At 45.6% G+C, this 12,615-nt stretch overlaps 1 protein-coding gene across 1 annotated transcript; it reads left to right on the top strand.

Annotated features, from left to right (window-relative positions):
• Nucleotides 1-4,229: 4,229 nt before the first annotated feature.
• LOC132782679 (transmembrane protein 45B-like) lies at nt 4,230-12,011 on the top strand. Its single transcript, XM_060787556.2, has 6 exons — nt 4,230-4,244; nt 6,440-6,650; nt 9,260-9,472; nt 10,717-10,901; nt 11,100-11,236; nt 11,835-12,011. Exons 1-6 carry the CDS (start codon nt 4,230-4,232, stop codon nt 11,953-11,955), a joined length of 882 nt encoding a protein of 293 aa, XP_060643539.2. The 3' UTR covers nt 11,956-12,011.
• The last annotated feature ends 604 nt before the right edge of the window (nt 12,012-12,615 follow it).

Genomic DNA, 12,615 nt, shown 5'->3' with positions numbered 1-12,615 from the left:
CAAACAAAACCTCTGCTAGTTCTTACTTTCTGGGGAGGCCTTATATTTAGCAATGCAGCAAAAACCGCTACTAGCACTTATTTTCAAGGGGTGTCTTATTTTCAGGGAAACAGGGCATGTATATACATTTTTTCATATTTATTTGAGCGTGTGGACACGAATTTCCCAAAGTCAATTAAATATTTTAAAAACCCACCTCTTGTTGCTTTACGTGCAGTGCATCAATGCTCTGTGGTTGATGTAATCACCATCCGAGCCTCAAACTGGTTCCAGGATTTCCTCCCATGACCAACAGTGAAACCACTGCCACTATGCATGAATAAGGGAGGCAACACATAGAGCAGCCATGAACTGAGCGGAGACTAACACTCCACTCACCTCAGGCATGTAGCCGGGGGGAGGGGGGCTTGAGGGGTTTCAGCCCCCCCCCCCCCGAAATTCTCATGGTGGTTCGCGAAAAGGCCTTACTGGTGCATTATTTAAACTGTTATGTTTATTCATATCATGATCTGATCACCATACTCAATATATCCCATATGCATGGGGGTATTGGGGTAATGATACAAAAGGTTTGCTAGGCTAGACCCTCTTTCACTCAGACTCAGCCCCCCCCCCCCGAAACTCAGCCCCCCCCCCCCGAAACCCACCCCCTGAAAAAAAATTCAGTCCCCCCTCCCCCCGAAATGAAATTCTGGCTACGGGCCTGACTCACCTTATGACTTTTCTAAACCATAAGCAATGAATTCTAAATCAAAGAAGCATTGCAATGGAAGTGGATTCCGAGGCCACACGAGAAAGAGGATGCTACATCACTTCTTCTCTGGACAAAAAATGCTGTCAGAAACTAGAACTCCAAAATGTAACCTGAAACCCGTAACTCCAAGGGTGCCCAAAAACTGAGTCAGCACAGCAACCACTCTCTCCCAGTTTCAGATGAATTGGCTCTTCTCAGGAAGATCAGACTTTTACAAAAGGTTACGATTTTCAAATGCTTGTGAATGCCATTTTTCTCCAAAAGGTTGTGGAGATTCTGGTTTTCCAAAACCTCCTTCCTCTTTTCTGTTGTTGTTGTTGTTGTTGTTGTTGTTGTTGTTGTTGTTACTGGCGCTCTTGTTGTTTTTGCTTATACAGTTTTGAAACTTCTGTTTGTTGTGGGTAAGCCAAACACTGTTCACTGACACCATCTAGTGGTTACAACAGTTGTGGATTTGAGTGTTATTTCTGTTTCAAGAACTGAGACCTCATCTAAGCTGATCATTTAGATGAGGGCGGGTTTGGAACAGCCCTGTGCGGATACACAACACACACACGGGCTGATTTCCACGGGCTGATCTGGGAAAAGGTGCTTTGTGCAGCTGCACCCCAAGTTAAATAACTCAGGGGGAAACCTGAATCCTTCACCAGCTACATGCATATTGGGTGCTTCCATGTGAAATGGGGGTTTCCCAATGAGCTTTAGGCCCTTGTGAGGCACATTGGCTGCTCCTCTTACAGGATTATTTATTTCGCATATTTGTATCCCATCCTGCTCATCCCCGGAGGGGGACTCAGGGTGGCTTCACAACAGGCAATTATTTAATGCCAACAACAATAATAAATGGTAAGAGCAATTTAAACAATTTGTTAATGCTTTAAAATTCCTAAAACTTTGTTTAAATCATGCAGGTTTGAAATCATAGTCCAGATCAGTCTATTGTCATTCACACAATTTGGGTCTCATTCTAAATTGCTGCCTCTATTGTTTGAACGCTTGGCCCCATAACCAGGTTTTTAGTTGCAATCTAAAGGAGAAGAGGGAGGGGGCAATCTGTCACTGGGTAGAGAGTTCCACAGCCAAGGACCCACCACTGAGAAGGCCCTTTCTCTTGTCTTCGCCATTCGCGCTTGCGAGGATGGTCAGACCGTGAGCAGGGCCTCTCCAGCTTACCTGTCTGAATGTATCTCCTGCTATGAACCATGACTTCACCATGGTTCATAGCAGGAGATACATTCAGACAGGTAAGCTGGACCAGAACCATTCAGGGCTGTATAGGCTAAAGCCAGCACGTTGAATTGTGCTCGGCAGCAGATTGGCAACTAGTAGTGCTAGCGTAGCAGAGGGGTGTATGCTCTCTGTATGCCGCTCTGGTGAGCAACCTGGCTGTGCTCCATTGGACTGGTTGGAGGTTTTGAGCAGTCTTCAAAGGCAACCCCACGTAGAGTGCATTGCAGTAATCTATTCGAGATGTAACAAGAGCATGGACTACCATGGCCAAGTCTAACTTCTCAATCTCCAGGGATTCTTGGGCGAAACTGATTATCTGGATTTGTCACAGTCCGGTTTCAGACTGGGACATGGAACTGAGACAGCCATGGACCTTAGTGGATGATTTCTGCAGAGAGCTCGACAGGGGGAGCGTGTCCCTGTTGGTTCTCCTGGACCTCTCAGTGGCCTTTGATACTGTAGACCACGGTATCCTTCTGGGGCGCCTTGCAGGGATGGATCTTGGAGGGACTGTTCTGCAGTGGCTCCAGTCCTTCCTGGAGGGTCGTACCCAAAAGGTGTTGCTGGGGGACTCCTGCTCGGCTCCACAGCCATTGTCCTGTGGGGTCCCGCAGGGCTCAGTATTGTCCCCCATGTTGTTTAACATCTACATGAAGCCACTGGGTGAGATCATACGGAGTTTTGGAGTTCAACTCTAACCCCCATTTCCACCAGATGCTAAGGAGGCTGTCCAAGTCCTGAACCAGTGCCTGGCCACTGTGACGGTCTGAATGAAGGTGGGCAAATTGAAGTTGAATCCAGACAAGACAGAGGTCCTCCTGGTAAGTCGCAAGGCCGAACAGGGTATAGGGTTGCAACCTGTGCTGGATGGGGTCACACTCCCCTTGAAGGCACAGGTTTGCAGCTTGGGAGTTCTCCTGGATTCATCACTGAGCCTGGAATCCCAGGTTGCAGCGGTGGCCAGGGGACCGTTCGCACAATTAAAACTTGTGCCCCAGCTGCACCCGTACCTTGCGAAGTCAGACTTGGCCACGGCGGTCCACGCTCTCGTTACATCTAAAATAGACTACTGCAACACACTCTATGTGGGGTTGCCTTTGAAGACTGCTCGGAAGCTTCAAATAGTCCTACGAGAGGCAGCCAGGTTAATAACTGGGGCGGCATACAGGGAGCATACAACAACTCCCATGTTACGCCAGCTCCACTAGCTGCCAGTTTGCTACCGGGCATAATTCAAAGTGCTGGCTTTGGCCTATAAAGCCCTAAACGGCCCCGGCCCAAATTACCTGTCCAAACGCATCTCCCCCTATGTACCATCACGGAGATTAAGATCCTCCGGGGAGGCCCTGCTTTCCGTCCCGCCATTGTCACAGGTGCGATTGGTGGGGACGAGAGACAGGGCCTACTCGGTGATTGCTCCCCGGCTATGGAACTCCCTTCCTGGTGAGATCAGGTCAGCCCCTTCCCTCCTGTCCTTTAGAAGGATGGTAAAAACTTGGCTGTGGGACCAAGCTTTCGGGACAGGGCAATGGAGCAACAATGGAAAAGATGACAGGGCCAATTGGATTTGATGCGGATGGCTAGGACGGTTTTAATTTGTGTTATTTTAAATGGTGTATTTTAATATTTAGATTAATTTTTTAAATGTTTATGTATTGTATCCAGGCATTGAATGTTTGCCATGTATATGTTGTGCTCTGCTCTGAGTCCCCTTCGGGGTGAGAAGGGCGGAATATAAGTGTTTTAAATAAATAATACTAAATACGGGCGCAACTGGCGCACGAGTTTTAAATGTGCAAAAGCTTCCCTAGCCACCGCCGAGATCTGGGGTTCCAGGCTCAGCGATGTGTCTAGGATCATTTCCAAGCTGTGAACCTGTGCCTTCAGGGGGAGTGTAACCGCTTTGAGTCCCCCTGTTGTAACCCTATGCCCTGTTTGGCCTTGTGACTGACCAGGAGGACCTCTGTCTTGACTGGATCCAATTTCAATTTGTACACCCTCATCCAGACCATCACAGCTGCCAAGCACCGTGCGACTACACTTCCTGCATGGTGCCCCGATGTACACTTACATGTTCTAATGCCATAGCAGCCCTTAGGTAAACAAGGATATTGCGAAATTGCCAAATTCTATTCCAGAACACATTAGTCCACATATGAAAGTCTCATATTAATTTCTAGCCATTATTATTGAACACACGCTTGAGGTGTGCTTCAGACACAACCCAGTCCTGGAACTGTTCAGGATGACCATTACACAGGTAAGTTCTATTCTGTTCTGCTGATAATGGTGGTAATTGTTAAGGACTGTAGCACCAAAGTAACCAAGACTATGTCTTGACTGAGGGGCTGAAAACCTGTGTAATATTTGAATTGTGTTACCTATAAATTGCATGGCTACTTTTTGCCAGATCTGCCACTAGGAAGCTGGAAGAGCATGAGCCTCCTTTTGAAAGCAGGGTTGCACGTACAGTGGGTTGTAGGTTTTTTGAGCTGTATGGCCATGTTCTAGAAGCATCCTCTCCTGACGTTTCGCCTGCATCTATGGCAGGCATCCTCAGAAGTTGTGAGGTCCTCACATACAGCCCGAAAAACCTACAACAACCCAGTGATTCTGGCCATTAAAGCCTTCGACAATACCTTGCACGTACAGTTGGGTGGATCCATGAAGTGCAGGATCTGGGCTCGTATAATTCTTTTTTTTTGCTCTCAAGATGCATCATACAGCATTTTCATGAATATAATCAACACTTTATTCCTTCAGTAAGCAAATGCTAGGTATTCCCTTCTTATACTCCACCCATATTTTTAGAACTCCATTGGAAGCCAGTCTCTTCTTAAGGGTGGCAAACTGTGGGTCCCCACTCATCTGGAGAAAACTCAGAGACAGTTCACAGCTCCTTTGTCTTATGAGAAGGAAATAACACATCTTGAATCCTTGGGCAGGTAAGGAGGGGCACCATCTTTTTTCCCTAAAAGGACAGAGATTATATTTATGTTGGGCAGTGGATTTTGATGCCAAGAACATCCTGATGGGAAGTCCCATCATCCAAGGTAAGTACTTAGCCAAGATAGGTAATAATCTATATTTAGATTTAATCACATCTTCACATTTGTCCTATTGAAATAAAAACCTGGAAATTTTCCATCTTTACAAAATGGCAATCTTTGCTTCTCCAATAACCTCATGTTTTCAAACTACCTGCATTACTTTTGGTTGGACGACTGAAGCACATTCTGAGTTTATTGCTCTATATGTGTGGCTTGGGAGAGACGGAAGATATTCCATACTACTTGTTATTTTCCCCATATCTCAGAATCCTATGGAGATTTTCTGGTGACGTACCTTGGCATCTTTGTAAGGTTAGAGTCCTTACAAGAAGATAAGATGGTTTGTGCAAGCTGCAAGAAGCATTTGTACAATCATTCTGAACATTATTGCAGACAGTGCAACTAACTCACTAACCTGATTTTTTGTGTGTTTTACTGAGTGCACACTTACCATTATGCTGCTTTGCCCAAGACAGGTGTATCTTTTTAAATACCTTGATAGAGTAACACCATAGCAAATAGTGATTTTTTAAACATATTTTATTATGATATAATTAAAACAATGACATAATAAACAATCAATTAAACATAACTATAACATCTCAAGGAGCCCCCGGTGGCGCAGTGGGTTAAAGCACTGAGCTGCTGAGCTTGTTGATCGAAAGGTCGCAGGTTCGATTCCGGGGAGCGGCGTGAGCTTCCGCTATCAGCCCTAGCTTCTGCCAACCTAGCAGCTCGAAAACATGCAAATTTGAGTAGATCAATAGGTACCACTCCGGCGGGAAGGTAACGGCGCTCCATGCAGTCATGCCGGCCACATGACCTTGGAGGTGTCTACGGACAACGCTGGCTCTTCGGCTTAGAAATGGAGATGAGCACCACACCCCAGAGTCAGACATGACTGGACTTGATGTCAGGGGACTCCCTTTACCTTTACCTATAACATCACAAAGCGTCTATAGGTAGAATCAAGATCAGTTGTTCCATATTCCTATATTCAATACACTGCCTATTCAAATGCCTGCTCGAATAACCAGGTCTTCACTTTCCTCCGAAATGCTAATAGGGAGGGGGCTGATCTAATTTCTGTAGGAAGGGTGTTCCACAGCCGAGGGGCCACCACTGAGAAGGCCCTCTCTCTCATCCCCGCCAGACGTACTTGTGATGCATGCGGGACCGAGAGCAGGGCCTCCCCAGATGATCTTAACATCCTAGCTGGTTCATATTATCAATTGTTGTAACCAATAACCTTAACACTTTCCTACTTCCTCTTAAATCTGGTCTGACAAGGAGTGTTTCAAGGCTTCATAATTACTGCATTGCAATTCTTCTTGAACCATTGGAAAGATTTTGCCCTCCCCAGTTTAGAACCACTGCTTTAATTTTTGTTTCTTCTTCTGTCTAGGTATTTAACCATTCCCATACCTCAGTAATGGGTTATTTCGTAGGACATACAATGGCGGGATTAGCCGTCCTGCTACTTGGATTTTCATGGTCCATCAAACACCCCTTGAGGTTCCTTGGCCGGAAATCAAAGTATTCTCTACAGATTGAAAAGCTCCTTTATTGGTTTGAACTTCTGGAATGGGGAGTCATCGGCGGCGTCGGCTTCTTAGGTAAATGTGGCATGCGGGTGTTGTCTTTGTGTAGCATCAGTGCAAACAGAGGGAAAACTATTGCAAAAGCACTTATGAACAACTAAAATGAACACAGATTTGCAGGGGAAAGAAAGTTGATTTCGTTTTCTAAGAGGCTTGTTTTTATGTCTGACCTTCTATTATTTATTTATTTATTTATTTATTTATTTATTTATTTATTTGACCAGCCATATGACCATTTCAAAATACAACATGAATAAAAGACAAGGCAAAAAGGAGAGGACAGGACAGCAGCTGACCCTGCTACAACCTCCAGACCTAATAGAAACCTCCCGCTTAGACCAAAGCACAGTTCTCTTCCTTCCTATGTCACCCTTCCTGCCTTCCTATGTTATTGTTGCAACCCATTGCCATATCCTCTTATTAATTAGCTCAAACACCTTCAGATTTTTTTTATCCAATCGAACTTTGGAAGCCAAGGAGATAAAGTCACCTTACTGCGGTGTTTCTAAACCTAAGGGTCAGGACTCCTGGAGGGCCGCAAGGGAGTTTTAGAAGGGTTTCCAAAGTCCATCAGAAAACACTGTATTTTCTGTTAGTCATGGGGGTTCATGGTCCTATTCTATAATTGGTGCAGTTCAGAATGCCCTTTGATGGCAGGTGAACTATAAATCCCAGCAATTACAACTCCCAAATGTCAAGATCTATTTTCTCCCGAACGCCACCAGTGTTCACATTTGGGCATATTGAGGATTCGTGCCGAGTTTGGTCCATATTCATCATTGTTTGAGTCCACATTGCTGTCTGGATGTAGGTGAACTACAACTCCAAAACTCAAGGTATTTTCTGTTGGTCATGGGAGTTCTGTGTGCCAAGATTGATTCAATTCCATCATTGGTGGAGTTCAGAATGCTCTTTGATTGTAGGTGAACTATAAATCCCAGCAACTATAACTCCCAAATGACAAAATCAACCCCCCCCCTCCCGAACCCCAGCAGTGTTCAAATTTGGGGGTATCGGGTACTTGTGCCAAATTTGGTCCAGTGAATGAAAATACATCATGCATATCAGATATTTACATGACGATTCATAACAGTAGCAAAATTACAGTTATGAAGTTGCAACAGAAATAATGTTATGGTTGGGGGTCACCACAACACGAGGAACTGTATTAAGGGGTCATGGCATTAGGAAAGTTGAGAGCCACTGCCTTACTGGGTGAGCAAAAGGAAAGTGCCACTCTGAATTGGAGCACAGTTCAGTTTTAGACTAAGAACTTTTGATCATATGCAAAGTTTAGTGAACTTTTCCTTTAACAATGCTAACATATTTATTTAGGATATTTCTGCCCCGCCTTTCTCTGCGACACAGACTCAAGGCAGCTCACAATCACCTGTCAATAAAATCCTTCAATCAGGAATACATAAAAAGATAAAACCATAATAAAACATCAATTGATAAAATCCAAAATGTCTGATAAAACCATAGCCTCCTTCCCCTTACATCTAGAACATTAGAATTCCCAAACTCTCTTAGTTCTTCAGGGAGGGAGTTCCAGAGTGCTGGGCAGTGCCCAAGAAGGAGCCTTCTCTAGTTTTGCCTATACGCATACTGGTGGGGGCAGGGGCGGCTTGTCCATTACGCGAATTAAGCGGTCGCAGAATACTTTTTTTTGCCAGGGGTGCAGAGGCGCCTCTGTAAATGCCCCTCGACCACCACTTGAGGGGCGCCCCCTCAGCTCACAACAGCCCTAGCAGTCTGGGGGGAGCCTCGGCTTTCTTGCCTCACTGCCGGGCGATCCTCTTCCCAAAGGGGCCGGGCCCTTGAGCCTCGCCTAGCCCCTCTCATTCCTTCTCCACCTGGCCACCGGGTGCGTGAACAGATCCGGCGCTCAATTGTTCTCCACGTTTGATCTCTTCCCCATGACCGGCTCCCTTTCCCGACCCCCCGGCACTCCACCCACCTCCTCTCCTCTCCCCAATCCGCAGGTGGGCCAAGGGGCGGAGCCACCGCGCCTGGCCCGCTTCGGGTCTGGAGGCGTGTCTGAAGACCCCAGCATGCGCACCAAAGGTCGCCTCTTCTCCCGACTTTCTCTTCAGCCATTGGGACAGAGAGAGAGAGAGAGAGAGAGAGAGAGAGAGTCCCTCTGGCTGGAGGTATCTCCCACCTCCGCTCCCTCCTTTGTTTTTGCGCCTACCTTCAGGAAAGGTGGGCATCTCCACCTCTCTCTTTTTCTCTCTCTCTTGGTCCCAATGGCTGAGAAGAAAGTCAGGAGAAGAGGTGACTTTTGGTGCACATGCCGGGGTCTTCAGGCACACCTCCGGACCCAAAGCGGGCCAGGCAAGGGAGCAAGTGTGGCAAGTGTAGTTACTGGGATGTATAGTTCACCTACAATCAAAGAGCATTCTGAACTCCACCAATGATGGAATTGAACCAAATATGGCACACAGAACTCCCACGAAGAACAGAAAATATATATCAATGATTGGTTGGGGGGGGGGGCAAAATACTGTTTGCTTACCGTTGAAATTACCTAGGGCCGCCTCTGGGTGGGGGCTTGCATGACAATTTGTGTTTCCCCACTAGATCTAAGTTTGCACCCATGTTCTGTTGTGCTTGATCCATAGGTGCTTTACTGGAGCACAATGTGCCTGGGGGTCCCCACTTCCGTATTTACAATGAAACCACCCACAAGTTTGTGGCCCTTAATGTTTGGCAACATTGGACAATATACACCGCCTTTTCCATGGCTGGAGTGGTGGGCTTCCTCACTCGATGCAAGTTCCATATCCCCCTGGGACTGGATTACTTAATGTTCTCTCTGGCTCTTTTCACTGAAGGTAAGTGTGCATTTCGTAGAAAGACAGAGCTCGCCTTGCTGGGTTTTGGAAGAAGGCATCTAGTGTTCTCTAGAAGGTACAGAATATTTGTGCTCACTTGTGCAAGGTCTACCTAACCTGGTTGTTTCATTTCATATATGGACCGGGATATGGCACAGTTGGCTATGAGTCAGCTGCATGAAATCACCACTGACCGAAAGGTCATGAGTGCAAACCCAGCCCAGGTCGGAGTAAGCTCCTGACCGTTTGTCTAGTTTGTTGTCGACCTTTGTAGCCCAAAAGACAGTTGCATCTGTCAAGTAGGAAATTTAGGTACCGCTTACGTGGGGAGGCTAATTTAACTAATTTACGACGCAATAAAAATCTCCAGCAGCGGGCAAAAGAATGAGGAAGTACTCCATCAAGGACTCATTATGTAAGCCTCTGTTTCAAAACCCATAGAGAATGGTTTGAGGGTTGACTAAGATACTGGGACACCTGTGGTCAAATTCCTGCACAGCCACAGAAACTTTATAGGGTGACCTTTGGCAGATCACACTCTCTCAGCCTCAGTGGATGATCATGCCCACTTCTAACTCATTCTGCCTGTGCTTGGTTTGCCTCAGGGCCATCATACATCAGAAGTACCCTGAAGACACACGGCAGCATGTTTATCCAGGTGACACTAAACCTAAGTTTTGGTATCACTGAAACAGTCAGTAACAGAGGCAATTACGGCAATCCTTTTCGGAGAATGCTTGCTATACTTCAATACTGTTGGAATCAGCCGTTCTTAAGCAAGTTGCAAATAATAGTAGTCCGACCAAGGTCTGTGAGTTACATATGGAATTCTTTTGGCCAAGGGCCAGCGTAGGAACATATTGGACCTTGCTTGTTTTGTGGGTTCTTTAATTTGGAAATAAATTGGAAGGAACCATGTTGAAATGTATGTGATTTGAGACATAGCACCAAAAGAAGTTGACTTAAATGGAGTCAGGTCATTGGTCCACCTCACTAAATCTCTTCTGCTGGACTGACTGAGAAAACTCTCTAAATTTTCAGAATGGGATGTTTCACAGACTTTCTTAGAGACCTGGGACCTTTAGCATGCCAAGGGCTTGCTTTGCCACCTTGCTCACTTTCAGTCTTTCTTGCAATCATATTGCATTCAATGCATTAGTAACTTCGCTTTCCATCCAACTGAATGACAAAGACTTTTAACCACTCAACAGTCAATGAGTTGTACTTTTGTGGGTCTCTCCTAGCACTCCTCTTCTACGCCCATGCAAACCGGATGTCTGCTCTGGATAAATTCAGCCACCACATCCTGTTAATTCCCGTATGCAGCGGGGCTGTTTGCAGTTTGTTAGAGGTGTGGCACAGAAACAACCCAGTCCTGGAGCTGTTCAGGAATTCCGTGTTCATAACCCAGGGAACTTGGTTTTGGCAGGTCAGTCCTTATCATTCAGATGAAGATAAGTATCATGATTGACAATGAGTCACACCATGAAAAACACCTCCGACATGCCCAACTCCTTCTCAATACAAGTGGCAACAAGTAGATCATCACTTGAACCCATGAGAAGTGATGGGGCAGTTTTAATAGGCACAAATTAAGATGCTTCTCCTCATTCTCTCCTTCATCCAGATTGCATTCATGCTGTTTGGACCCTCCAGATGGGACCAGAGTGACCCAGAGATCTACATATTTACGACCTTGTGCTACATTTGGCATTATGGGAGTGCCGTGATGTTCCTCGCCTCTACCTATGGCATTGTCTACTGGTATGTAATGGAGCCTTTTCAAGGAATCTCAAAGTCCCGAAATCCAGAGATCATGGAAAGAGCTCTTCCAGGGCTCTTCCAAGCCTCTAAAAGGAAGACACCATCTCTTCTTCACCATGGTTGAGGCCAATACAAAGAAGCTGAAACGGTCCTCTTGATGAATCCTGCATTTGCCCTGATGCCATTCCCTTCCCTTTTCAATGTGGTTTGACCTTTTGGAAGACCGTTCCAGATTGTAAGACCTTGGAACTAAAGGCCTGTCCTTTCCCCCTTGGAAAGCAGCCACGTTCATAGTAAGCCAGGTGGCAAATGATGAAAACGGGGTTCGTTTGGCACAGGTTAGAAAAGGATGTTGGCCAGGGATGATGTGAGTTTTAGTCCCATGCATTTGAAGGACACTGATTGAGTGAAGGAGGATTTAAGACTTTATGGAGCAGTATCTTGAGTTATATCCATGGAAGTGTCAAAGCACCAGTGCATGAGATACTCCTGGCCATAGTAACTATGTCACCTGGGATGAAGGGCAAAAGGTATTAATGTACCCAACAACCGTTGAGTCTCTATTTGATCATGTGATACTCTGTTTTGGTTTCTGTAGGGTTCTTTGGATGCTGAATGGAAGGAGAGTTAAAAGAATAGAGGAGATGGAAATTCAGAAGTTCAACCAAGCAGATGCAAAGACCTACACTGCTCTTTTGAATGGATCTGATGAAGAATGAAGACCTTCCCTTCCCTTAGCTTAACATAGTTTTTTGATTAAACAATGGGAAAAGAAATAGCCACTCTGAGTCTCCTTCAGGGTTGAAATATAGCGGGGTGAAAATACAGTACACGAATGAATGAATGAATGAATGAATGAATTATATTTATTTTCACCCCACGTTTTCCCTCAGTATTGAGACCCAAAGCAGCTCACACTTACAAACATAGGTAAAGGATTTCCCCTGAGATTAAGTCCAGTGTGTCTGACTCTGGGGGGTGCTGCTCATCTCCATTTCTAATCCAAAGAGCCGGCGTTGTCCATAGACACCTCCAAGGTCATGTGGTCGGCATGACTGCATGGAGCTCTATTACCTTCCTGCCAGAGCTGTACCTATTGATCTACCCACATTTGTATGTTTTCGAACTGCTAGGTTGGCAGAAGCTGGGTCTAACCGTGGGAGCTCACCCCGCTCCTCGGATTTGAACCACCGACCTTTCGATCAGCAAGTTTAGCAACTCAGTGGTTTAACCCACTGCACTACCGGGGGCTCACTTAGAAATATACGAAAGGTAAATATTAAATTATAATCAAATGTATACAGGTATTAAAACAAACCAATTAAACTACAAGTTAAAAATAAATAAATAATTAAGGATGGGCCCAGTTTGATATTTAC

Source organism: Anolis sagrei, chromosome 7 (genome assembly GCF_037176765.1).
Source record: "Anolis sagrei isolate rAnoSag1 chromosome 7, rAnoSag1.mat, whole genome shotgun sequence".
Taxonomy (NCBI): domain Eukaryota; kingdom Metazoa; phylum Chordata; class Lepidosauria; order Squamata; family Dactyloidae; genus Anolis; species Anolis sagrei.
Note: the sequence above shows the minus strand (reverse complement) of the source record. Positions and strands in the feature narration are given on the sequence as shown.